This window comes from Stenella coeruleoalba (genome assembly GCF_951394435.1).
Source record: "Stenella coeruleoalba genome assembly, chromosome: 4".
Classification (NCBI taxonomy): Eukaryota; Metazoa; Chordata; class Mammalia; order Artiodactyla; family Delphinidae; genus Stenella; species Stenella coeruleoalba.
Window position 1 is genome coordinate 1,042,799 of NC_137149.1, and position 27,308 is coordinate 1,070,106.

At 54.2% G+C, this 27,308-nt stretch overlaps 1 protein-coding gene and 1 pseudogene across 4 annotated transcripts in view; both read right to left on the minus strand.

Moving 5' to 3' along the window:
* LETM1 (leucine zipper and EF-hand containing transmembrane protein 1) overlaps positions 1 to 19,276 on the minus strand; it is a 33,116-nt gene extending 13,840 nt beyond the window's left edge. For all 3 annotated transcript variants that reach the window (XM_079919888.1, XM_079919887.1, XM_079919889.1), the window contains exons 1-6: positions 18,900 to 19,276; positions 14,882 to 14,942; positions 8,706 to 9,117; positions 4,787 to 4,930; positions 4,038 to 4,175; positions 3,189 to 3,392 (exon numbers count right to left, since the gene is read on the minus strand). In XM_079919888.1, the coding sequence (XP_079776014.1) occupies positions 3,189 to 3,392; positions 4,038 to 4,175; positions 4,787 to 4,930; positions 8,706 to 9,117; positions 14,882 to 14,942; positions 18,900 to 18,978 (1,038 nt within the window). In that variant the 5' untranslated portion in view covers positions 18,979 to 19,276. The remainder of the gene's footprint in view (positions 1 to 3,188; positions 3,393 to 4,037; positions 4,176 to 4,786; positions 4,931 to 8,705; positions 9,118 to 14,881; positions 14,943 to 18,899) is intronic.
* Positions 19,277 to 24,457: 5,181 nt separating this feature from the next.
* Positions 24,458 to 24,929, minus strand: LOC307185727 (small ribosomal subunit protein uS12-like; annotated as a pseudogene). The gene has a single exon. The product of its transcript is annotated as a small ribosomal subunit protein uS12-like (transcript).
* Between the last annotated feature and the right edge of the window lie 2,379 nt (positions 24,930 to 27,308).

Consider the following 27,308-nt stretch of genomic DNA (forward strand, 5'->3'; position numbering starts at 1 on the left):
TTATCCGGTCTGAGGTTCACTCAGCGTCTTCAATCTGTAGATGCATGCCTTTTACCGAATCTGGGGAGTGGCCCACGGTCAGGATGGCGCTGGCACCCACTGCTTGTCTTCTTTTCATTCGCTTTGGGGTCCTCCTGGTTCTCAGCACGAGGAGTGACTTTCGGCTGAAGCTGGACATTCTGGGTATAATTCTGGGTATTACGCTATGCGATCCTGGCGCTCACTTCCATCTGCTGTCCTAACTGGCTTCCTCTTGACAGTGCTCTGGCATGGGGGTGTTCTACCCAGCGTTTACAGGTGGTGTAACTGACAATCTGGCATCTACTGATCCAAACCAACGGACAAAGTTGTTCACGTCTCCCCTGCTGCCTGGCTTTCCTGGGCGTGCTGCAATCATATTTCAAATCCTCCAACCACAAACTCTGACCTCTGCTTCACGTCCTGCCCAATGAAAAACGCCTCCAGCTGACCACTCCCGCTGGCCAGTGATGAAGGCTGTCTCGACTCCTCCCTCCCCTCACGTCCGGGTCCCCTCTTCCGGGGAACCGTGAGCACAGCTTCCTTCCAACAGCCCTGAGCTCTGTGTGGCATCACTCGGTCATTGTAAATTACATCCCGGAACGGATGAGATCCGGCCTCCACTGAGGCCAGGGGGAGAGGTACTTCTGAGTCTACTGGGAGGGGTGGGTGGAGTCTGGCCTCCCCGCTAGGCTCTGCATGCCTCCCTGGCTGGCAGGGGCGGGAGAACCTCTTACTGGCCCCTCCTGACACCACTCCAGCAGGGAAGTATGGAGAGTGCCTTGAGACTGTCGGGTGCCGGTGGAGGCCAGGCCCCCTGCTGGTCTCTACTGACACCACAGGGGGCAGGGGGCAGGGGGCAGGGGGCCGGGGGATGAATGAGCCAGCTCCTCGCGGCCTTCCCCGATACCATCCCAGCTGCTACAGCCTGAGGGTGGCGGTCCCAGCCCCACCGCCACTGTGTGTGTGTGTGGGGGGGGTCCGGGGAGGGTCGGGGTGGGGAGACACTGTTTCCTGTGGCGTCTGGCTGGAGCAGAGCCATCACTCTCTGAAGTCTTCTGTCCTGCTAGGTGGCCCCGTTCCTCTCCTCCGACCATAGGATGGCGATTCTGGCTTCTTCAGCCCCATGGCTGGATCTATGAGGCACAAAGACCTCCTGTGTCATTCCTGGGGTCCCAGGGGCTTCTCCCCACTTTTCAGAATCTTCTTATGTATGTTTTTTACCGTTTAACGTCCACGGGAAAGTATGCCCCCTCCACCTGCTCAACAGCAGAGGTCTGGCCACCGCCCCACCTCATAGGAATCTGAAGCACTGAGGTGAGGTGACTTGTTCAATTTCACAAAGCTAGTGAGTGGCCAGGACACAACCCAGACCTCCTGCCTTCATGCTGCCTCTCCCGAGGAGGGGCAGCCGCACGGCAAATTCTCCAGCAGAGCAGAGAGACAACTTCTCTTCATCCTTACAAAATGCAGTGATGATCTGCTTCTGGAGAACAAGAGAGACAGTTTTACCTGCAGACGGAAATCTTGGAGGACGGGTTTAAGAGTGATCAGACCAAGAAGAGAGGATAAGTAAACCACACGTACGAAAGGATGTAAAATACAGGAAGAGCATATGTGATGCAGGGACCGTGAGCGGTCTAAGGGGAACATAACCCATGTCGGGGGGGTAGGGGGGTATTTAATGAAATGATGGAAGCACCACAACCAGGAAATAGGATAAGCACAGACACAGACACGCCTAGGGACGTTACTGTATAGCTGCTAAAATCCAAACAAGATGTAACAAAATCCAAACATCTCGGATGCTGCCGGAGAAAGATGGACACCTTCAAAGGAACAATAATAGGCCTGCCAGCTGACATGCACTCAATGGCATCTTTTTTTTTTTTTTTTTTTTTTGCGGTACGCGGGCCTCTCACTGCTGTGGCCTCTCCCGCTGCGGAGCACAGGCTCCGGACGCGCAGGCTCAGCGGCCATGGCTCACGGGCCCAGCCGCTCCGCGGCACGTGGGATCTTCCCGGACCGGGGCACGAAGCCGTGTCCCCTGCATCCGCAGGTGGACTCTCAACCACTGCACCACTAGGGAAGCCCTCAGTGGCATCTTTAAATGTAGAAAAAAGAACTGCAAGCCTGGAGTCCTACACCCAGCAATACCCTGCAGAATGGAAGGTTAATACAGACAAATCCATACAAACGCCACTGAGGGGACTCCTCAAGCGGAGGAAACGGTCCGGGTGGAAACGCAGGAAGGAAGGAAGGGGGTCAGGAGGGTAAATACGTGGTGCACACACATCAACTCAGCAGCAAAAGCGCGTGCGACGCAGAGGCGGGGCCGGCGAGTGCAGCTGGGACCTGGCGCGTGGCAGGAAAAGCACTCAGTCCCATTAGACTCCTGTGTGTCGAGGAAGCTCGTTGTAAACTCCAGAGAAATTGCTAAAACAATAAATAAGGAGCAAGCTAATGGAGAGCGGATGGAAGCGTAAACGTTTGATTAATCCAAAAGAAGGCAAGAAAGGAGATAAAGTGGAACATGAAACACACAGGACAGACAGGAAAAGAGTATGGGCTAAATACTACAACCGTAAGACAGAGGGTCGCCAGAGCAGATGAAAACAGTAACAGACACAAGGCAGAGAGGATTCAGGAAGCCTGTAAGCAACAAGAGGGAAGATCAGCCCCGAGGCAAGCTGGTGGAGCTATCAGAAGACCAGGCGCCACAGACTTCAACGCAGGCAGCGTCACTAGGGAGAACGAGGGGCACTTCGTGACTTCCTGAGACACACACACTGCACGGGGGCAGGCAGGCGGCACAGCTCCGGAGCAATCTGGTCACGGGCCAGGACTTGCTTTTGGCCTCCTGCCCTTTTTACTCAGGAGCCGCCATTCTAGGTCACTATTTTTATAGGACCTATCAAAGATCTGGGGCATAATTCACATTAATAGGTATTTATTGGAGGGCTCTTTAGGGTAGCAGATTAGCTAAAGTGACCGTTAATAAACTAGGACACGTTCATATAATGAAACATTAGGCTGCCTTTAAAATCCATCTTTTCAGCGACTACGTCCCACCACGGGAAGGCGTGCTGTCACTGCGGCTGGAAACCCTGTGATCCCAGCACTCACCCCGGGAGACACAGACGAGCCCCGAGCGGGCTGTGGGTGCTCACCTTGTCGTCGGCCTTGATGGAGCGCAGCCTCATGGTGAGCTGGAAGCGCAGGAAGTTGTTGGTGCCCATGGACTGCAGCTCCAGCAGCTTGCACAGCGCCACCAGCTGTAGGCGCGTGAGGTTGTCCAGGGTCAGCTCGTCCTCAAACAGTTTGGAAAACCGCATGATTTCCTCGTTGCTGGGTCTCTCACCCGTCTCTCGGATCTGCGGGAGCCATGGTAAGGGTCACCACGCGTGGGCTGTGTCCCCCGCACCCCCACGGCCTCGGGTCACACGCCTCAAGTCAGGAAACAAAGCAGAAGGGGCCACCCACACCCTCCCTCAGCTCCACTCACGTCTCCTACCGGGAGTGGCCCCTGCGACCCAAAGCCCTGAGCGCCGCCTGGCTGGGCTCCTGCGAGCGAGGCGTCCGCGCAGGGGATGGCATCCGGTCCCTGGCCCTTGTCTGCTACACCAGCGGAGCCGAGGCGGCTGGCCGGGAGGAGGCTGGGGCCTCTCCAAGCTGGGCTGGCCTCCCGCACCGTGGGCGTGGCTATGGAGCAGTCTGCCCCTCCTTCCCAGCCCAGCCCCCTGCTGGTCACAACTGTGGGGTCTTAGGTTCCTGCCAAACTCTACCTCCCCCAGGGCTGCTGCAAAGTCCGGAGACCCAGGCCAGGGCTTGTGAACGTAAGTTCACGTTCTCGGGGCAGCAGGCTTGACCTCCAGGAGCCCCGCCCCCATTGTGCACAGTGAAAAGGAGGGAAGAAAGGAGAAAAGGCACGCTCCCCAGATAAGGTGGGCAGCCCCGAGGCGCTAACCGGCACTGGGGACCGACAGGGTAAGGCCTCAAGGGACGACGCATCACAGCACCTTCTGGAAAAACATGGCGAAGTCTTTGGTGGCGTCCCCCTTGGCTGCCTTGTTCTTCAGGGCCATCTCCTCGATGGTGTCCTGCAGAAACTTGGCCAGCTCTAACTTGACCCGCAGCTCCTTCTTCAGCCTCTCTTCCTGCGAAGTCAGAGAGGGCACTGCACTCCTGGGTTCCCGCCCCGCACGGCCTCCTGGACGGCGCCGGTCCGGCATTGAGCCCCAGCACGAAGTGCATGCACACCCCACCCAGCGCCGCCACACGCCTCCTGAACAGCGCCTCCTCCACCCACGAGCTCTGTGTGACCCTCCCCCCACCCCTGCCAGAGAAGGGCCGGCAAAGTCCATAAAGGGCTGGCCTGTGACGCTTTCAGGCCCTGCGGGCTGAGCCGTGTGAAACGTGGAGGCCACCAGACAACACACACACGACAGGCAGGCATGTCCCCAGAGGCCTTACTGACCAAAATGGCCCGTGGGCTGGAAGTCTGCCAACCCTGCCCTAGACCTGTCTCGTCCCCCACGAATGGGTCTCAACCTGTGGCTCAAGAACACTGGTCTAGAGAAACTAGAATTTAAGACACATTTTAAAGAGAAGCAAACCTGAAACCAGCATCTATTAAATAATCACAGCACAGCATGACTGAATTATGAAGAAAACATAAAATTTAGAAACATCTAACATCTCAAATGTCAGTCATAAAACAATGCGGCCTTGTAACTGCTTTCAAACTGGGTCAAAACGAGCCGGTCACCTTGATGGACTGGGTCTCGAACGTGGACGGTAACATGTTGGGGAAGAGCTTTACGGCAACAGGAAGCAGGAACTCCATGAAGGGCACCACCACGAAGACCAGGAAGGGCACCAGGCGGAAGAGGTCGGCACAGATCCGGAGGAACTGGAAAGGGGTGGAGGGACCAGAGGGTGACTGGGGAGCATTTCTTGCACAGTCGTCCGCAGGAGCAACAGCAGGCGCCTCGCAGGGAGCAGACAGGGCTCCGGAGGCCCCCTGAGGCCAAACCACAAGGTGATGCCTTCAGAAAAGCTGGGTGAAGCTACCTCCCTGCGTGGAGGGGCACCCATCACTGGATGCTGCCAGTGAGCCGCCCCCCAGGGCGTCCGCCAGGTGCCCACCGGCCTGGCAGACAGCTGGACGAGACTGACAGACGGAGGACTGGCCACTGCTGGCAGCAGCGAGGGCCTCCGGGGAAGGCTGCGGCCACACCACGCACTCCAGGCGCTCTGCGGAAAGGAGGGCCGAGTGTTGGCGGGGCACTTCTCTTGTGTTCCCCGACACGATCGGTTAGATTTAAGACTATGTAACACAGCAATGATCAGGGAAAAACTCCAAGTGCCTCACTGATGCAAACAAACCACTGCTGAAGACATTAAAGAAACGTGCGACGTGAAATAATCGACAACCCCTGGGAACAGCGGACACTGCCAGGCCTCCAGCAGCTCACCTGCCCCTGCGCCAGTGCCTGCTCGCGCGTGCTCCTTCCACTCGGAACCGCCTGGGTGCACGGCAGCCGAGACTACACTCCCCGCATCCCCAGCTGTGTTTCCACCGTGACCGACGAGACCGTCTTTGGAGGAGTGACGTCATTTCTACTAAGGGCCTCGTTTCTGGCTGGCCCCACTTTCCATGATGGTTGCCCTCCCCGGGGGTCAGGCGCCACCCACCCTGCGACAGCGGTCACTGTGATCACCTGGACAGGCTGTTCTCTCCACTTGTGAGGGAACGCCCTGAGAGCACGCAAATAAACACCCATCTCTCTCCCTAGACACACTCATCACAGTTCCTCCCAAACCAGCCTCTACTCTGATGGTCACAAAACGGCAATTTCCTAACTCAAGCCCATCTCCCCATTTATCGACCTCGCTTTGCACCTTCATTTTTCTATTTATTACCAAAATGGACTCAAGGATTCCCATGTTTTTCATTTGTTTATAATTCATTATCATCTATATTTTTATGCTCAAATGATCCCAGATATGACCCTTCAAGTTGGTGCCTATGTTTTTTAACATTCTTCCATTAAATTATTTTTAGCAGTTCTATCGAGGTTTAATTTACATACCGTAACATTCACTCATTGTAAGTATGTAATTCAATAAATTTTGGTAAATTTATAGACTGAAACCATCTCTAAAATCCAGTTTTAGAACACTTTCATCGTGACAAAAAGTCCCACTGTGTCCATCTGCAGTTAACCTCCATTTCCACTCTGGGGTCTAGGCAAACAGGGATTTGATTTCTTTCTACAACTTTGCTTTTCCTGAAAATTTTCCATGCACAGAGCCAGCGTCCAGCTTCTGTTACCAGTGTATAAATGTCTAGGAATATCATGTCCTCTTGGCAACCTGACCCTCTCGTCACCATGAGTGACCTCTTCTGCCCTGGTAATCCTGCTCTAACGTCGACTCTGTCTGATATTAACGTTGGCTTTCCTGGACTAGTGTTAGCACCACTTACCTTTCTCCATTCTTTTACTTTTAACCTATTTGTGTCTTTACATTTAGATGTGTTCCTTGTAGAGTGCACAGAGTTCAGTCTTGCTTTTTTATTTAATCTGACAATATCAACCATTTACTTAATAAAACTAGAAAAAGAAAACACCATACGACCATCTAAATACACACAGAAAAGATAAACAACAAGAATGTACTGTATAGCACAGGAAACTATATTCAATATCTTATAATAACCTGTATCATGAAAAATAATCTGAAAAATGTATATACATAATTGAATCACTTTGCTGTACACTTAAAACTAACACAATATCGTTAATCAACTATACTTCAAAAAAATTAAAAATAAATAGTAAAAAAAGTAGATGCAGAAAAAGCATCTGACAAAATCCAAAATCTGTTCCTGATAAAAAGTCTGATGGAATTTACAAAAAAGATACTAGAACTAATAACTGAGTTTGGTAAGTCTGCAAGATACAAGATCAATATATAAAAATCCACTGTATTTCTATATACGAGCAATAAACAAATGGAAAATGGAATTTTTAAAATTCTATTTACCTACAACAGACAGAATGTGGAAGCAACCCAAGTGTCCATGGATGGATGATGGATAAACGAACTGTGGTCCATACACACAACAGAGTACCATTCAGCCTTAAACAGGAAGGAAATTCTGACACCTGCTATGGCGAAGGTGAACCTTGAGGACATTCTACTCAGTGAAACCAGCCAGTCACAAAGGACAGATCCTGTGTGATTCCACTGCTATGAGGTCCCTGAAGGGTTCAGATTAAGAGAGACAGAGAGTAGATGATGGATGGCGGGCGCTGGGGGCCAAGGGGTGGGGAGCTGTTATTTAACAGGTGCAGTGTCAGCTCAGGAAGATGACAAGAGATGAAGAGTTCTGGAGACAGATGGTGGCACCGACTTTACCCCAGTGTGAATGTGCTTAATGCCACAGCCTGTATACTTAGAATGCTCAAAAAGGGTAAATTTTAGGTTGTGTATTTCACCAGTGAAAAAATTCCATTCACAATACCATAAAAAATATGAAGCCACACACTATTGCTGAGGGAAATGGAAAAAGTCCCGTCTTATTCCCCACTGGCCATCCCCAGAAGGGCCCCCATTGTTTATTTTCCAGCCTTTTCTTATTTTCTGACACAGGTTATTCTAGTACCACTGCTGTCCCAGCCCTTGATCAGTTATGCTTCCAAACAGCCCCGGTTCCTCTCCATGAGGGTGGTTAGATCCAAGGGCTGGGAGTCAGGGGTGCTCATTGCTGCTAGGCTGGGGCCCCAGACTGAAAGGGAGCAGAAGGTTTGACAGCATGAAGGATCAAGGATCTGACGAGAGCAATTTAACAAAGGCAGAAACTAAGTCACAAAACAACAGCTTCATCTGTGACAACTCAAAGAAACTGGGGGGTAACTTTCAACAATGCACTTGGCATAAAAGGATGGATTAGCAGTTTAATCATTCTAGAAGAATCACTTATATGGTGAGGGTGCCAATCCTTCAACATGCTGCACCTTAAGCAAGCAATTAAAGCTCCAAAGGAGGACTTCCCTGGTGGCGCAGTGGTTAAGAATCCGCCTGCCAATGCAGAGGACACGGGTTCGAGCCCTGGTCTGGTAAGATCCCACAGGCTGCGGAGCAACTAAGCCCATGCGCCACAACTACTGAGCCTGCGCTCTAGAGTCTGTGAGCCACAACTACTGAGCCTGCGAGCCACAACTACTGAAGCCGACACGCCTAGAGCTGGTGCTCCGCAACAAGAGAAGCCACCACCATGAGAAGCCCGCCCGCACACCGCAACGAAGAGTAGCCCCCGCTTGCCGCAACTAGAGAAAGCCACTCGCAGCAACGGAGACCCAATGCTGCCAAAAATAAATAAATAAGTTTATTAAAAAAACAAACAAACAAACCCCCCCACACACACTCCAAAGGAGGAGCCGTGAGCACACTTCAGGCAGAGAACAGAGCCCCGGGGAGCCCACCAACGTGGTCATGGCTGCACCTCCTCCACAGAGCTGCGTCAGCCCCAGCGGAAAACCAGGACCCCTGAGGCGTCTGAAAGAAACATTCAGCTAACTCAGGCGAGAACTAAAGCTACTGCAGGACAATCTCTTGCTGTGACTTTAGACACTTAAAGCAACTGACAGGTGACCCCAGCAGGGGCACACGCCCATTACCTGCCTGCGCTCTCGGCGGGTCAGGCTGTGGCCGTGGAGGATGCGCCAGAGCATGCGCGCGGCGATCTTGGTGTCGATCCAGAGCAGGCGGAAGCCGTGGTAGTAGTGCTTCAGCTCATCCAGGACCCGCTGCCCCAGGGGCTTCCTCACGGCCGCCTCTGCGGGGGGGCTGTACACGGGGCCTCCTTCTTCCAGCTTCTTGCTCTTGTCCTTTAGGGACCGGAGGGACTTCTCCACCACAGAGTCATCGCCCAGCGGGGGCGACGAGTGCCAGCAGCGCACAGGAAGGAGCCTCGGCCCTGCGACCACCACGCACGTGTGCTTGGGCCTCAGAGTCCAGCAGCCGAGGGGATCGCCTCGCAAGGAAAGGTACACGGGGTGGATGGGACTGCAGCCGCCAAAAAGAAGTTTCCTTGAAGAGGGAAGAAAGAAGCCAGTGGTGAGGGGCCAGCCTTGCTATGACCTCCTGGCAGCAGCACAGACCACAGCCGGATCAAAACCTCACACCCAGCGTCCCAGCGTGTAGGACGGACTCCCTGCCCCTTCCTGACGCCGGAGAAATACACTCACTGTGGGGAGCCAGTCCCCACGGCCTCAAAGGAGCAGGTCAAACACAAACAACCAGCAAAGGCTTCACCTCCAGACAAGACAGACCCAACCTCTGGGTGGGTCTCCCAGGCCAGCCCTCTCCCCAGCAGGTGACTTTCTACAAAGACCTGCGGTTCCTGAGCAAGTCTGTCATGAAAACCAGGGAGGATGTTCCAATCGGGGTGACCCGGATCTGTGCATCAGCTGACCGAAGGCCTCTGGGCAAAAGGACACAAAGCCCAGGCCTCCCTCTCCTCCCCCTGCGGCTCACTCGGCTCCCGCACTGGCCTCCTTGCCCACGCGCGGCGGCAGACCCCAGGCCCAGAGGCTCTGCAGCCATGCCTGCCTGGACACCCCACAGGTGCTGGCTCCGCCCTGGGCTTCCTTGGGCCCCCCGACCTGCGGGGCTACCCTGGTGCCCACCCCTCTCAAATGCTCACACGCGGGCCACCTCCCACTGGACCATGGGCTCCACGAGGCCCAGTGGGGAGCCGCCTCCACACCACAGCGGGAAGCTGCAGGGGCTTCCGGAAGTGGGTACCTCAGAACCCTCTCTATCGGCAGCCTAGCAGGCCTACAAGGCTGCCCAGACCCCCGGCCGCCAGAGAAGGCCAGTCTGCTCTGCCGGGCCCCAGGCAGCTGTGTCCTCGGTGTCTGCCTGCAGGACAGCCGCTCGAGGAGGGCCACTCGCTGCAGCCTGAGTTTCGGCAGCCAGGACCCGGCCCTCCCCAGCTCTCAGTGCCCACTAGACCTGGCACAGCCCAAGGTCTGGGCATGACGAAGAGGTCCCCTTCCAACGGCAACACGTGATGGAAGGCCATTTACAACCCAACACTGGAACAATTTACCCACACAATTCTCCTTCCGTGTTTCACAATCTTCTCATCTCACGTGTCCCTTCAGAAACCTCTCCCTGCTCACGCACGAATCCACCACTGGGTGGCCAAAGGGCCACTCACTTGAGAGGCTGTTTATCACTGACACACCCCAGCTTCTTCCCACCTGTCCAGTCATCCCTGTGCACCTGGCCTGCTGCCAGCAGCGAGGACCTGAGCTCTGAGCAGACCATCCCAGGTCAAACTCCAGCTCCATCACTGACGGCTCCGTGACCTTGGACAAGCAACCTCTCTGCTTCAAGAGCACCCCTCGTGGATGTGTGCGGGCTAATACACAGGAAGTGCCCAGAACTGCGCCTGGGGCACAGCAAGCCCCATTAAAGCGGTTGAGAAGCCACCAGTCAGGGCTGGAAGAAAGCTGGGACATGTCTAGTTTAGCTGCCTTTTTTTTTTTTTTTTTTTTTTTTGGCTGTACGCGGCCTCTCACTGTTGTGGCCTCTCCCGTTGCGGAGCACAGGCTCCGGACGCACAGGCTCAGCGGCCATGGCTCACGGGCCCAGCCGCTCCGCGGCACGCGGGATCTTCCCGGACCGGGGCACGAACCCGCGTCCCCCGCATCGGCAGGCTGACTCTCAGCCACTGCGCCGCCAGGGAAGCCCTAGCTGCTCCTTTTATGCACGGGGAACACTGAAGGACAAGCAGGGACGGCCCACCTTGGCTCTGGCCTGTACAGGCGGAGACAGCTGGCAGATGGCACCCCCCGCCGGCCTCTCTTCTGTCCCGAGCCCCTCGGCCCCGCAGTCAACACCTAAGCCAGGAAAGGCGGGTCCCTCGAGCCCGCCCTGTCCTGAGTCCTACAGGCTGGGGAACAGCCTTGCCCAGGGCACGGCAGCACCGCTGGCTCAGCCATTACTTTCTGTGCCTCAGTCTCACCTCTCAAAGCGGGAGATGATCATGCCCACACCTCCTGTCTTCATCAAGCTTAATTAACCAGTTTTCCAACCCAGTTGCCAAGGAAGCAAGTGACTTCCTCGAGGTGTGATGTCAGTCACGAGGGGCAGCCAAGAGGCAAGGACAGAGACCCATGAAAACAGACCAAGCAGAGAGACATGGGGCGCGCCCAGCGAGGGCCATCGGGCCCCCAAACCTGGCTGTCTTCTCGCATGTTAGAGAGACTATTAACCGTCTAGCCAGAGAGATTCAGCTACATTCCAAAAGCACAAAATAACAAAACTAACGCGGGCACTGTTGCCTTTCCTCGGGGAGCTGGGACAGACAGCATCTTCGAGCAGGCAGCTCCTGCTCTGCCCTGGCCCACCAGAGCCCAGGCGTCAGCCTCCTGGAAGTGCCCGCTCCCCTGACTGCCAACACGTGGGAACGTCCCTTTCCCAGGGGGACAGCATGCCAAGACAGCAGCCTGAGGCTGGACCAGGGAGGACGCCGACCCTCCACGTGCCCCTCAGCTCCTCAGGGCAGACAGGAAAGGGAAGGCGGGATGCAGCAACAGGCACCGCGACCCAGAGGGTGTTCCAGAAGTGCAGGTGCCCAGAGACAAGAGGGGACCCCACGACTGCCTGCAGGACAACATGCCCCTCAGCCGGGACCTGCAGCCCTCGGGGCCATAGGACATCCATGCGAGGGCAGCACCGTCACCAGCAGCTCAGTATGTCCGCAACGAACCTTACACGCGCTCCCGCTAAGGGAGGCTTAAAAACAGAAGCAGCTCATCAGCTCAGCTTTTCCCACTGAATGGGGTTCGGCGCCTGCGGGGGTCTCAGAACCGCCTGCTGTCTCACGGTCTGACGGCTCATTCAAGTTGTGGGTGCTTCCTCTCTGCCTTTGTTTCTATGATAAGGGAGGTGAGAGCAGCTAGACAATGTCCACGATGTTATCTTGGATCAGAAACTCCCCCACTCACCCTTCAGGGGTCTGGACTGTTTCCATTAAGACTGAGATTGCAGGGCTTCCCTGGTGGCGCAGTGGTTGAGAGTCTGCCTGCCAATGCAGGGGACACGGGTTCGATCCCTGGTCCGGGAGGATCCCACATGCTGCGGGGCAACTAAGCCCATGCGCCACAACCACTGAGCCCATGCGCCGCAACTACTGAAGCCCGCGCACCACAACTGCTGAAGCCCGCGCGCCTAGAGCCTGTGCTCCACAAGAGAAGCCACTGCAATGAGAAGCCCGTGCACTGCAAAAGTAGCCCCTGCTCGCCGCAACTAGAGAAAGCCCCAGTGCAGCAACAAAGACCCAACGCAGCCAATACTTAAATAAATAAATTTATATATAAAAAAACCCCTGAGATTGCAAAATGACTCTTAAAAAAAACTAATACAAACGAGTACCACTTACAACCACTTATCTGTGTGACTCAAGATTTCTTACGTTGTGCGATCAAAATAAACAATAAAAATTCCTGGATGCTGAGACTGACATAAGACCTCAACTCTCGTCTATAATTCCTAACCTGAAGTGTGTGAGCTCAGGACGACAGCCTTACAGTTCTCCCTGTTTCACTTTCTAATCAAAGTGTTTAACTTTCTAAACACTGTGAACTTAGAAAACACTAGAGTCTCTATTTTTTGCTGTCGTGATAATGCGTGAATGACTACAGCTCTCTGATAACAGAGCTGGCTACTGAGATGAAAGAAAACTGAAAAACTGAAGCAAACGCACTGGGAAGGAAGAGACAAAAAATCACTGCTGTGCACTAGGCAGCCAATTAGAGCTAAAACAATCAACAGAGCTGTGTGAAGTGGCCGGGCACAAGAAAGCGTACCCAAATCAGTAACTTCCACGCCGCCAACAATCACTTAGAAAAGATAATGAAGAGCGAGCCCCCTCAGCCCCACCAAGTACAGCGCATCTGGGAACTGTCTTAAAGGCCATGCACGTGGCCTGCATAAGGAACACGACAGACCCTTTTCCGAAAGAGGGAAAACAACTTACAGGTGGAAAGACCACGTGCGATTTTAAAAGTTAATATTCCCCAGTGATGTTATGGGTTTAACGACATTCCAGTTACAATCCCCAAAAGACCATCCTAGAATGGAAATAATTCAAAAGTTGGTCTAGAAGGACTGTGGAGAAAGGAGGCAGGGGAGGCCTGGCCCCCAGCAAGTGGCAGGTGCAGACTGTCCCCCACAGGAGAGCCAGGCACGCCAGCCCCGCAAGCGCCGGGGTCACTGACCCATGGGTGGCGCCACCCCACCACCTGAAGAGCTAGGCCACACAGCGGAACTAACCTGCCTCAGCGCTCAGTACTTTAAAACCAGAGACTTCACACCGAGACCCAGACTTCCAGCTTCTCCTGAAAAACCCTGACAGTTGACCCTGCGGGACCACATCCTTCACGGCAACCATGACCGCACCCCCAGGTCACCGGTCACCCGTTCCAGCCACCCACTGGGCCCCAAGCCCCTGAAACGCCAGCCGCCGATTAAAGAGTTCACTTAGAACTCTGAAATCCAGAAAGAGTAAAGATGTTCTACACTCATACGTTAATGCCTCCACATCACAAAAAGAGGTTTCGTGGCGACAAAGTCTGGTGACTATCAGAAGAGGAGCCTAATTAAAATCAAAGCCCAGAGCTGGCTGGGAGCGCTCCGGCAGCAGGTGGGGGCCTGCAGAGGCTGCTGCTGGGAGGGGCTTCTGAAAATACTTTGTCGTGTCCCCGCCAAACACTGCCCACGCGCCCATTCTGCTCCACGAAGACACCTGCTCATGGGTGGAAAGGCTGGGCCCGGCTACTCATTTTAGGACTGTGTAAGAGCCAGAAAACTGGAAATCCGCTTACATACACTTTTGCTTTAACAGCAATCCAGTCTTCACGTACAGCTGTGTACTATTCGCTTTAGGGAATGAAATCTGTCCCAGGGAGCATCCTCCAGAAGTTTCATAGCCAAGACGAGGCAACACATCAACGATCTCAAGTGAATGAGAAAACCCGAGGAGCCCACAGCTCTACGGACAAGGGGTCGTAAGGGCCCAGCACTCTCACAGAGGAAGGATCGGGCGTGTCGAGAGGCACGAGCTCCACTCCAGGTACCCGGGGCAGGTGGACATGGACCCGGTGCCGACAGCCGTCTGGGTGCCCCACCACACAGGTGAGGGCGTCAGGAGACTAAGCTCAGGGGCTGGGCAGGGATGATGACTGGCGAGGAGAGTACAGCAGCCCTGCGGGAAGCTCAAGTCCATGGGTGACAGTGGACAGGGGAGTGTGGGTGCCACTCCCTCCAGGAAGCCCTCCAGCCTCTCAGCAGTACCACAGAGCTCCCACCACACTCCAGATATGGCCCCAGGACCAGCAGGGCAGGCCCCGTGGCCAGCGGTCCATCCACAGGGCCTTCTCCGAAGGACCGAGCGCGGTGCCAGGGAGGGTTTGTCTGTGTGTTCACACGAAAAGCCACTGGAAATGGCAGCTGTGTGAGTGTGGAAAAGACTCGATACTGTACGCAGACTGTGGTTACCACTGCATGTTTCAAAAAACAGATACATAAGGAAAAAAACCAGAATAAAATATACCAAAAGGCTAATAATTTCTGTAACAGGTACTGGGATTATGAATGTTTATTTTCCAAATATTCACTAATGTATGTGGTTACGTATTTCAAGATGAAAAGATACAGGTTTAAAAGAACAAAGAGCAGGAACGTAGGCTCTACCACCTCCCCAAACCGAGAGTCGCGCGTCACTTGAGCACTTTCAAGCCCCCACCTACAAACGGGCAGAGGGTGACGTTTATCTACTTACATGCAGCTCGTCAACCCCGCGGTGCTGGCACAACTGAGGCAGGCACGATCCCCCGCACGACCTGCGATGAAACCAGAAAAAAAAAGTCAGCCTCAAACCAGGAGCTTCACACTGGCACCATCTCTTGTAGGCTAAGTCTCCGGAAGCTGAGCGAAGGCTCTGCCCCAGCTGGAACGCGGTGTCTTGGAGGCAGTCCCAGGGCGCAGGCACCCTACCTTGGGGCCCAGGCCCTGGCAGCCCTTCAGGCCTCCCCAGCTGGGACCGCCCCCCACCAGCCCCGGCTGCCTCTGGTGGGCAGACGCAGGGCGCACGTGACCCCCAGCACACACAGCAAGGCAGGGCCCCGTCCCAATGTCCCAACACGCCCCTGCCCGCACGAGCGGTGGGGGCCGTGAGAACTGCCAGGACAACCGACGCCAAGAGTGAACCAGCTCTCGCATAAACGGTACTGGGGAGCGCGCGGCACGTTTTCAGGATTTTCACGCGCTTTTGATGCTTTCTCTAACGCTAGTTCTCAAGCCCTTCCTCCAGCTGAGGCGGATCCGCTTTCCTTGTTCCCCCAACAGAAGCCCCCCACCTCGAGACCTTAACTCAGAAACGGGCCCCGCGGCAACCAGACCAGCTGCCGCAGCGCCCAGAGCCCCCTGGCCTGCCTGCCCCCCGCACGCCGCCCTGCCGGCCCCTTCCCATGCCCTCCCACTCTGAAGGCCTGGAGAGCAAACCCGGGGGTGGGCTCCAGGCTCTGCCCGCCCCCGCCCGGCACAGAAGGTGGTGGGTGTGCCACCCCCTCCTCCCGAGGCCCTTCTGTGTCTCTTTCCCGACAACCACCCTGAACTCTGACCCCAGCTGGGTCTCCTACAACTCACTGCTCCCCTAACTCCCCAGAGTTAGTCCCGGGCCCACAGACGGCCCGCCACTTCAGACACCAGTTGCAAGTGGGGTCCCCAGGCTAACCACACTCCTGCCGACTACAAATTCGGGGTATCCATGACCCTCTCGGTTTTGATAATTTGCTAAAATGGCCCACAGAACTCAGGGAAGTACTCTATTCACTACTGCAGTTTATCATAAAGGATACAGATGAAACGCCAGACAGAAAAGTATATAGTGCAAGGTCTGGGAGAGTCCTTGAGCACAGGGGCTTCTGTCCCCACTGACTGGCACGTGCCACCAACCCCAAAGCTCCCAAGCCTCCCTGTTCAAGAGCTCCTATCTTCACTGCCTAGACATGACTGATTACATCCTTGGCCACTGGCAGCTGAACTCCATCTCCAGACCCCCTCCCCTCCCTGGAGTTTGGGTGTGGGTCTGGAAGGTCCAATCCTCTAATCACAGGTACCTCATTAGCATAAACTCTGGGGTGTGGGAAAGGGACTCATTATGAATAACAAAAGATATTCTTATCATTCAAGAAATTCCTAGGGTTTTAGGAGCTCCGCCGGGAACCCACGATGGGGCAAGAGACCAAACTTATTTCTCCCCATCCCACACCATTCTTAACCTGGCTTCCAGTACACCAGGCTCTTTGGGTTCTCCTCCCGAAGCTGCTCCAGGGAGGATCCTCCCGGCCCCATCTCCAGATCCTCCCCAGGCACTCCGTACCTGAACACCTGAGGATACACGAGACCCAGAAGTCCGATGGGCACCTCGCACTCAACAGCTCCAAGAACTCCCGGCCCCCCAGCCTGCTCCTCCCCCGTGCTCCCGTGTTTCAATAATGGCCAGACCAATAATGGCCATTCAATAATGGCCTGCTCTCACACCCAGTCCTTGGCAAATCTGGTCAGCCCACCTCTACAAGTCCCAGCCCACTCCCAAGTCCGTGCCACACATAGCAACTTCCTCCCAAAGAGTACAGTGTGCAAAGGGCAGGAAGCAACTCTGGAGAAGACACCACCTTAGCCCAGTGACTGAGGTCAGCACAGCCATGGTCTTAACACCTGCAGGCACCCTTGACAGATGTGATGAGAAGGACACACTTCACCTCTGGAGTCTTCCTCCCCAAAACCCTTAACCCCAGTCTAACCATGACAGAAACATCAGACAAATCCCAATAGATGGGCATCCTACAGTATATCTGGCCAGTCTTCCTCAAAACTATCAAAGAGTCTGAGAAACTGTCACAGCCAGGAGACCAAAAAGAAATGGTGACTAAATGTAATGGGTGTCCTGGATGGGGTCCTGGGACAAAAAAAGGACATCAGAATAAAGTATATACAGAATAAGGGAAATCTGAATACACTGTGGACCTCGGTTAATAACAATGTATTAACGTTGGTTTACTGATTATGACAATGACCCAAATTGATGTAAGATGTTAATAATGGGGGAAATGTTCTCCAGAAAAGGGCTGCCACACCCAGCTGGGAGCCTCATTTCCAAGGGTTCAAGGACTGGCTCCCCACGGTCCAGCCCTGGGTCTTGCAGGCTCTGGATGCCCTGTAGGTCCTACAGAAAATCAGTCGTCTGACCAACACTCAGCCCCTTAGTGTCTGTATAAAGAACAGTGCTAACCATGGGACACACCTGTGTTCCTGGAATGATACAACCACAAAACAAATTCAGCTGATTTTTAAACTGTAAACATGCTACAGAAACCTGTGTGGAGGGACTTCCCTGGTGGCCCAATGGTTAAGAATCCGCCTGCCAATGCAGAGGACACGGGTTCGAGCCTGGTCCGGGAAGATCCCACATGCCGCGGAGCAACTAAGCCCGTGTGCCACAACTACTGAGCCTGCACTCTAGAGCCCGCGAGCCACAACTACCAGCCCACGTGCCACAACTACTGAAGCCCATGCACCTAGAGCCCGTGCTCCGCAACAAGAGAAGCCATCGTAGTGAGAAGCCTGCGCACAGCAACGAAGAGTAGCCCCCGCTAGCTGCAACTAGAGAAAGCCCGCGCAGCAACGAAGACCCAATGCAGCCAAAAATAAATAAAATAAAATTTTAAAAAATATATATCAAAAAAAAAAAGAAACGTGTGTGGCCAAAGTATTTTTATCACCATACTTAAGAGGCAAGAGATATAGAGAGCCCTGACAGCAGAGGGAAGGACTAAAAGCTGGACTGGGCAACCAGACTACCGTTCACAAAGGAGTGCTTCCTGTTGCATGCCCTTCTGCCGGCTCCAAAGGTCTAAGCAGCTGATCAACCATTATTGTTGAAAAATGACAAGAAGCGTGTTTTCCAGGGTGCCTTTACAAACTGTGAACACCTTGAAACACATAATTCTATTTGACAACCTCAATCTCATAGGACAAATAACAAGCCACAAACTCAGAAAGGTTAACGTAAAAAGAGACATGGAGTGAGGGTCACTGCAGGCACCCTACATGCGAGCCCCTAAGAGCTCCGCGTTATGTGTGATCTCCGTGTCACAGCTAGGGTCACTGAGGCTCCAGGTACAGCGGGACCTGCCTGAGGCCATGCGAAAAGGCCTGGGGACCCTGCACGACGCCCGTAACACCATAAAGGTATCGGTCCCAGGAACGTCTGCCCTTCAAGCCGGCAGAGCCTGCTCGCCAGTGTGTGCCAGACCCCGCCGTGGCCCCCGCCATCTCTAGAGCCCCGAACGTGGCCCGAGGGCAAGAGTGTCCTCGCGCGTGGGCGCCAGGTCCACGGGGCTTAACCACGAGAGGAGCGCCGACACCGTCCCAGGGCTGGCTGTCAGCGCGCTCCCTTCAAAACTTTCCCAACCCCGCTCCCGAAGCAGCGGCCGGCGACAGAGCAACTAAGGTCACGGCGCGGATGAGTCACACGCGGTCCCCGCGGGAAGTCACGGCCCGGCCGCTCCCCACCCCCGGCGACCGGCCGGCCAGGGCGGGGCGGACGGGCAAGGCCGTGCAAGGCCCCTCCCGGCGTGACCCGGCTCCGGGCTCGGTCCGAGTGCCGCGATCCACCCAGCGGGGAGTCGCCCGGACCTGAGGGTAGCGGGGGGCCGGCCCCGAGGCCCTCCCCGGTCCGCCCAAGACGGCCCCGGCCCCGGCCCCGCGTCGTCGGCCGAGAGCCGGCCGCTTACCCCTCGGAGCGGCGGCGCGGGGCGGCGGGAGGCGGGCGGGCCCCCGGCCGCGGCAACTCCTCAGTAAAATGGACGCCATGTGCCCTGCGCGGCGGCCGCCGGCCTTCTGATGCTGCTGCTCCTCCCCCGCGGCGGCCGCGGCGCCTCCGCCCGCCAGCGGAAGAATGAGAACGGTAGTTGGTTGCAGGTGGCGGGCGCTCAGCTCAAGGACCCGGCACCGGCGGCGGCCATGTCCCGGGGCCGACGTCCGGTGGCGCGGGGCGGGGCGGCCTGGCCGCCGCTCCCATTGGACCCTTAGGCGCCCGGCGCCGGCCAGGTGAGGGGCGGGCCCGCGCCGCCGCGGACTGCCCGTCCCGGCGTGCCCCGGGAGGCTGCCCCTGCAGCGCGCTGCATTCTGGGTCGCGGCTCGACGCTTGGCCCAGCGTGCCGGCTGCAGGGACTTGGGGAGCCGGCGGCGCATGCGTGCTGGGCCCTTCCGCGTCCGGGCGGCGGCGGCTGCGTAAGGCTTGGCGTGCGGCGGGGCGGAGACCCGCACCGACTGGCGGCAGATACCTCCGGGACGTTTGGGGACCGTCCCCGCCGGGGGCTGAGGGGCGTCGGCGGCCGGGCCTCTCTGGCCGAGCCCCCGGTCGGCCTCCGCCTCGGGCCGCCGCTAGTAACGCTGAGGGCCCCGGCTTCCGGGCGGCGCCCCCAGTGCCGCTCACCGCTCGAGCGTCTGCCCCCGGGCGGGGAAGACCCGGCAGCCGTCATCTTTGGGCCCCACCTTTCCCTTCCCTAAAGGCGGTCAGTTGGTCGTGGAGGGTCGATGAGGTGATGCAGGGAAAGCACGCTGGGGGAATGTGGGGCTCGGCGGCTCCTGGGGCCCCGTAGTCGCCTCCCCAGCAGGTCACGCCCACCGGCCTGCACCTCAATCCTTCCCCGGGACTCCCCACCCTGCTTCCCCAGGGCCTTTGCCGCTCTAAGGCCCTGCTCCTCCTGGAAGTGCTTTGCAGTCTTTCTCTCGCCCTCTGCCTGTCTTGTTCGCGGATGTGACCCCAGGGCACTGCTTGGCGAGGTCCTGCAGTGCACACGCAGCGCGCATCTGTGTTGTGCGGTGCGGGAGTGTGGAACTCCTGATCGCAGCAGGCGCCCGTCTGCAGGGGCTGCTTGGATGGCAGTCTCCCTGGGAGGCTCCCGCAGCACTAAGCCCTCACTGTCTGGAGGAAGTAGCCTGCCTGCGGTGGTTTTCCTGAACCTCCCTGAGCCAGAACTGCCAGGTGCTGGACCGGGATAGGCCTAGATAGGATAGGATAGGCCTAGAGTCCCCGCCTCAGGTGGCGCCAGTCAGTGCAGGGCCCTTTAAAGATGACATGAAGTGCCTGTATTGGCCTTGGGCAGTGAGCGCTCTAGACTTAGAATGCAGGGCTAGTCTAAGCTCACAGATGCCTGAAACCCACGACCCCACTGCCAACAAACCATAAAGCCTGGCTCCTACCTGGCTTTATGAGCCTCGGAAGAGGGAGGGGAAGGGGGGGGTCACAAGGAAGGACAGTCCTTGGGCTAGGCCTGAGCCAGGGCCAACAGGCGCTCAGGGTTGGACAGGACGGGACTTTTAATGTCCAAATTGTAGGAGTATGCTGGTCTTAGTACTAGTAACTGACATTAGCCCTGAGCTCCTGAGGGCTCTGTCCCAAAGCTGTCGAGGGGCAGAGAGGGAAGCCGTACAGGGGGCCCGAGGATCAAAGCTGGTCCCTGATAATGCTTCAGGGTTCCAGCTGGCCCGAGACAGGGCAGAGCAGGAGGCAGTGACCGACCAATGGGCATGAGTGTCCGTCTGTTTGCAGGACTTTGAATAGCAACACTGCTCACTGCCCTTGGGTGACTCACCCCTGCCCAGCCAGGTGGGGTGAGAAGGAGAAACCAAAAATCGGGTCTTCGTAGAGCGGTGAGGGTGCTGTGTCTGGGGCTTCTGGGCAACCTGGGCAGGGTGGAGTTTTAGAGAAATTCATTTTTCAACAATCAATAACTTTATTGGGTTTCCTGATTATCAGAAGAACATATGCTCGCTGTAGCCATTCAGGTCTATAAAAATAAATATAAAGAAACGAGTAGAAATCTGGCATCCTGCTGACTTGCACGCACACCCTTAAAGCGATGAAAGGCTGCCTTCCTGCCCCGCGTCCCTTCATGCAAGAAGAACGCAGAATCATGGCGCAGCGAGTTTGTTTTAAAATTATGAACTCTTTCTGCCTTTTTTCCCTCTCTTTTTGGGCGGCTCTCTTCTCCTCTTCTCTGTGCTCCCCACATACTGTACATAAACTTCTCTCGTCGCTGTGCATTTACACAAGTGACAGAGTCGAGAGAAACAAGGTGGGATGTCCAGGCAACACAAATGCCCCAGTTAGGGAGGTTAGAGAATCAGGTTAAGGAGTCAGGTTAGAGATCACATAAGGTTAGGGATGAAATTAGGGACCCGATTAGGGGGGTCAGATTATAGATCAGCTTAGGGAATCGGGTTAGGGGTCAGGGTGCCAGAGGAGGCCTGGGCAGAGCTGTGTGCTGTGCTCCACGCCTTGGTGCAGGGCAAGCAGAGCTGGATTGGACCATGTTGGGGTTTGGCCCAGAGGTGTGATGAAGGAAGAAAGGGACAGTGGGGTCAAGGTGTGTGTGCAATAGGGTGGCTCATATAAGGCTCGATCAGGAAGCTCAGACTGGGGAGGAGGGGAAGGGGGAGAAGGTGGAGGCGGCTTGGGACAGTGGCAGGTGGCAGGGTTATCCGCCTGTGGGGCCTGCTGGGCCTGAAGGGAGTTTGGAGTGGGGTACCAGAGCAAGTGAGCTGGCCCGAGAGGGATGCTTACAACAGGGGTGGTGGGCGTGGCTTGAAGCTGTGGGCTGAGGCGAGGGGTAGGGTGTGAGCCCAGAAGAGGCTGAGGTGAGGCTGGAGGGCAAGGTCCTTGAGGAGAGGGGCCAGGTGCCTTCCCCCAGCAGCCTCAGCCACGTTGGTGTACGGAGCGCCCTGATCAAGCGAGATGGTGGCTGTGGGCTGGATATGGGAGGGACATGTATTTGAGTCGAGAACCCAAGGATGGGGTCCATGGACCAAGGCTGCGCCTACTGGTTCCTCGCAGCGACACCCACCCTCTCCTTGCCTCTTCATAGCGGAACCCTGGGTTTACTGAAAAATCTTTTTGCAAACCTTTAAAATTAAAAGTTTTAATATTAAAATTAATGTTACTTCAACGTGTGTGTAGTGAAGTGGCCATGTCCCAGGTGTAGTCTGAAGCGTTTTTCCACTGTACACACAGCCACGCCGCCCTCACTCCAGTCAGAGCAGAAGGCTGCCAGCCCTCTAGCAGCCTCCCCATACCCGCCCCCGACGTCCCCCCTTCTCAGAGATAAACTCTACTATGACTTCCACCTCAAAAATCACTTCTGCCTGTTCTTTCACTCTATATAAATGGAATCAAATAGTGTGTACTTTTCTTTTAATCTGGCTGCTTTCACTTAGCATTATGTCTATGAAATTCTTCAGCGCTGTGGGTAACGTAAGTTTGCTGTTCGTCATTGCTATGCAATGTCCCATTGTATGACTATACCACAGTTTATCAATGCTGTGGTTGACGGACCCTCCATTTTTGGCCCTTCTGACTAACGTTGCCATTAATATTCTCACACGTGGCTTTGCTGCACACACGTACGCCTTTGATAGTAGAACTGCGGGTCGGAGGGTGTGCTGAAGTTCAACGTTAGTAAGTACTGACAGGTGGTTTCCAGGGTGTTGCTCCCAGCTTACCCGGCCACCAGCAGAGCGGAAGCAGCGCTCCGCCGCATCCCCGCAGACCCTGGTGCTGTGGTTACTGTGATGGTAATCACTCCCGAAGGTGGGGGCCTAGGGTGGCTTCGTTTTGCATTCCTTTCATGACTAAGAATTTGGAGGCACTTGAACATCTGGACCTCCTCTTTCCTGGAGCGCCTGTGTAAGGCTAGTTTCTTATCCCTTTCTCCATTGGGTCATCTGCATTTTTCTTTTTGATTTCTAAGAGTTCTTTGTATACCCTTAGATTATATGCATTTCAAGCGTTTTCTCCCATTCAGGATTACCTTTTAAATTCCTAATGGTGTCTTTTGATGAAGAGAAGCTCTTGATTTTAATGCTTTAATATCTTTTTTGGTGAATGCTTTTAGATTTTTGGTTTGGGGGTTCATTTATTTATTTATTTATTTATTATATGGTGAATGCTTTTTGTGATTGAAGAAGTCTTTGTTACCCCAAGGTCCTGAAGATATTTTCATGTTTTATTCTAGAAACTTAATTGTTCTCTCTTTCACATTTAGGCTTATGATAATTTGGAATGGTGTTTGTTTTGTGTGTTGTGACGCAGGGATCAAGGATTATTTTTCCCCTGTGGTTACAGAATGGATCCAGCACCGTTTATTGAAAAGACCATCTTCCTTCCCCTTCTGTAGGCAGAATAATGGTCCTCAAAGATGTCCACATTCCATCCTAATTCTGGAATTTGTGATTCTACAGCTTTACACAGAAAAAGGGATTTCGCAGAAAAAGGGATTATATGAAGGATCTTCAGATGCAGTTTGCTCTGGTTTATCCCGCTGGGCCCAATGTAACCATGAGCGTCCTTAGGAAGGGAAGAGGGAGGAAGAAGTGAGGGGCGGAGGGAGGTCTGACCACAAGGAGGAGATCAGAGTGACATGGTATTAGGGGACTCAAGCAGCCATTGCCAGCTTTGGAGATGGAGAAGGGGCCTTGAGCCAAGGAACGCAAGCAGCCTCTAGAAGCTGCAAAACGCAAGGAAATGAATTCTCTCCTAGACTCTCCAGACAGGAATGCAGCCCTGATGACACCTTGATTTTAGCAGATTTCTGACCTACAGAACTTTATGATGATAAATTTGGGTGGTTTTAAGCCACTAAGTTTACAGGAATTTGTTACAGAAGCAAATAACTAATCTGTCCCACTGAATTACACTCTCACTTTTGTTATAAATCAGGTGGCCACGTGTGCATGGGACTCTATTCTGTGACTTTTTTTTTTTTTTTTTTGCGGTACGCAGGCCTCTCACTGTTGTGGCCTCTCCCTCTGCGGAGCACAGGCTCCGGACGCGCAGGCCCAGCAGCCGTGGCTCACGGGCCCAGCTGCTCCGCGGCATGTGGGATCTTCCCGGACTGGGGCACAAACCTGTGTCCCCTGCATCGGCAGGCGGACTCTCAACCACTGCACTACCAGGGAAGCCCCTTTTTTTTAAAAATCAGATTTTTCCCCTGTCCTTTTAGCAAAATCTTCCCTGACCTAAGGTCAGAAGGGTATTCACTTATATCTCCTACCAAAAGATTTAAAGATTTTCTTTTACTATTTAATACCTTGACCCATCAAGAGTTTCCAGGAAATTTTGCATGTAGTGTGAGGTACAAGCCGAACTTCGTTTTTCTTACCCTACAGATAACGCGGCATTTTCCCAGGCCTCCTTACTGAACGGTCTCTCCTTTCCCCCAATCGGCCGTGGCCCTCTGTCACGTACCCAAGTTCTGTCTGTCCTTCTCCATCTTCTTTTTTTGGCATACGGAAATTTATTACTATCCTGCTTTCATCATCAAAACTTATAATCTTGGTCTTTCCTTCTTGCCTTTGTATAAGGCCAAAAGAGAGACATTGGCTACTCTGACAACCTTGAAAGTGGACTCCAGGAATGTCACCAACAGCATGACCTTTGCGACCAAATCCAGCAACCAGAACTTCATCATTTTCCTCAATAAAATTCAAACAACCATCATTGGGTACAAAGGCTGTTGTGTTTTTTTGCCATTCTTGATTAGCTGAACCCTGACACACTTCCTGATGGCAGAAATCGGCTGTTTGGCTTCAACCCCTACTTTTTCAAGCACAATTCCCTTGGCATGAGAATCACCTCCAAAAGGATTGGCCTTCAGGGCTGTGCCCAAATGGGCTTTCTTGTACTGTTTATCATGCCACTTCTGGTCTTGTCGGTGGCTGTGGGGCTTCCTGGCAGTACGAGGACCGTGACACTTGCCCATCCTGTAGGTGCCACGGGCCTGAGCGAAAGCTGTCCTTCTTTCATTGGTCAGCTGTTCCCTGTACCACTACGCTGCTCATGGTGGGTCCCCATCAGAGGCACAGCCACCCGGAAGCTAAGGAGGCCCCTGCATGAGACCCAGACAAGTCAGTGTATTCACACGGCTCTTTTCTTTTTTGGGTAAGTGGGCAAAAGAGTGATATTTGGATTGATTGCTATTGTTTAAGTCCACTGTCTCTTTTCTTCCTGCCTGTCCCTCTGGTTTGACTATGAAATGCTTACGTGTGGTTTGCATCCCAACAGGCTGAATCCTGCTTGGGGCTCACTGAGCTTCTTGGATGTGTAAGTCAATGTTTTTGTCAACTCTGGAAAACCTTTGGCCATCATTTTGGCAAATATTTTTTTTCTGTCCCATTTCTACCTTTTTCTCCTTCTCAGATTCCAACACACATATGTTAAACCCTTTAATATTGTTTGCCAAGTGCCTAAGACTGTTTATTTTCTTCAACGTTTGCCTCTCTGATCGGATAATTTCTTCTTCAGATTGGATAATTACTGGGACTCCCCTGGTGGCACAGTGGTTAAGATCCGCCTGCCAATATAGGGGACACAGGTTCGTTCCCTGGTCTGGGAAGATCCCACATGCCGCAGAGCAACTAAGCCCGTGTGCCACAACTACTGAGCCAGTGTGCCACGACTACTGAAGCCCACGTGCCACGTGCCAAAAAAAGATTGGATAATGACTATTGGTCTGTCTTTTTTTTTAAATTTATTTATTCACTTACTTATTTTTGGCTGTGTTGGGTCTTCGTTGCTGCACGCAGGCTTTTCTCTAGTTGCGGCGAGCGGGGGCTACGCTTCGTTGCGGTGCGCAGGCTTCTCATTGCGGTGGCTCCTCTTGTTGCAGAGCACAGGCTCTAGGCACACGGGCTTCAGTAGTCGCGGCACATGGGCTCAGTAGTTGTGGCTCACGAGCTCTAGAGCGCAGGCTCAGTAGTTGTAGCGCACGGGCTTAGTTGCTCCGCGGCATGTGGAATCTTCCTGGACCAGGGCTCGAACTCGTGTTCCCTGCCTTTGGCAGGTGGATTCTTAACCCCTACGCCACCAGGGAAGTCCTACTGGTGTGTGTTTAAATTCACTGACTCTTTCTTCTGTCGCCTTCAATCGTCTGTCAAGCCCATTCAGTGATTTTGTCATTTTAGTTATGTACTTTTCATTTCCAGAACTTTCATTTGCCTTTTTTAACAGCTTCCATTTTTTCTATTGAGATAGATTCCTTTTCACTCACTAGACCTTTTCACTCACTCACTAATTTTCTTTGAATTATTGAATATCTCAAAACAATGACTTTGAAGTCTCCATCTGTCAAATCTAATAACACTGGGCTCAGGGGTGGTTTCTATTGACTGCTCTTCCCCTTGATTTTGGCCACATTCTCTCTTTTCTTTGCCTAGAGACTTTTTATTGTATTTTGGTTGTTGTGGATGATATGTTACAGTCTCTAGACTGTTATCTTCCTCTGAAAATGAAAACATGTGCTTTCCAAGAGGCCAGACCACCAGAGACGGAAGCTTCTGCCTTCCGCCCCTCTGGATTCCTGCTCTGGGGGAAGCCAGCCCCCATGTTAGGAGGACACTCGAGCAGTCCCTGGAGCAGTCCAAGTGGGGAAGAACTGAGGCCTCCTGCCAATGACCAGCACCACCTGAGTAAAGCATCTCAGCAGCCCATCCACAGCCCCAGTGAAACCTTTATTTATTTTTTATTAAAAAAAATTTTTGGCCTCACCGCGTGGCATGCGGGATCCTAGTTCCCCAACCAGGGATCGAACCCACGGCCCCTGCAGTGGAAGCGTGGAGTCCTAACCACTGGACTGCCAGGGAAGTCCCCCTAGTCAAGCCTTTAGGTGATGGAAGCCCTGGGTGACATCTTGTCTGCAACCTCATGGGAGACCTTGAGCCTTGAGCCAGAACCTTCCAGCTCCCCCACTCCCAAATTCCTGACAAAGCAATTGCATCCGATAATCGGTGTTCACTGGTGTTTTGAACCACTGGGTTTTGGGGTCATGTTATATGCAGCAGTAGGTAGTGGGACAGGGTGAGACTGGAGGATGTCTTGCTCCAGGGTGCAACCCCAGTTCCCAGGGCATGGATCCTGGTGTCTCAGCGGCTCAGCCAGGGACGTACACAGGGCTTGATGAGGCCCCCACTCGGGCCAGGCCAGAGCTCCCACAGCAGTCGTTTTCTGGTCCGTCTGGGGTTCTCACCCCAGCCAAGGGCAGTGGAACATCTTAGACTCCCCTCTACATAGTGGTCTCTCCTCCAGTGTCCTCCCCACAGATTCCAGCCGCGTCACTGGCCCTCGGCTCAGTGGTACAGGCTGC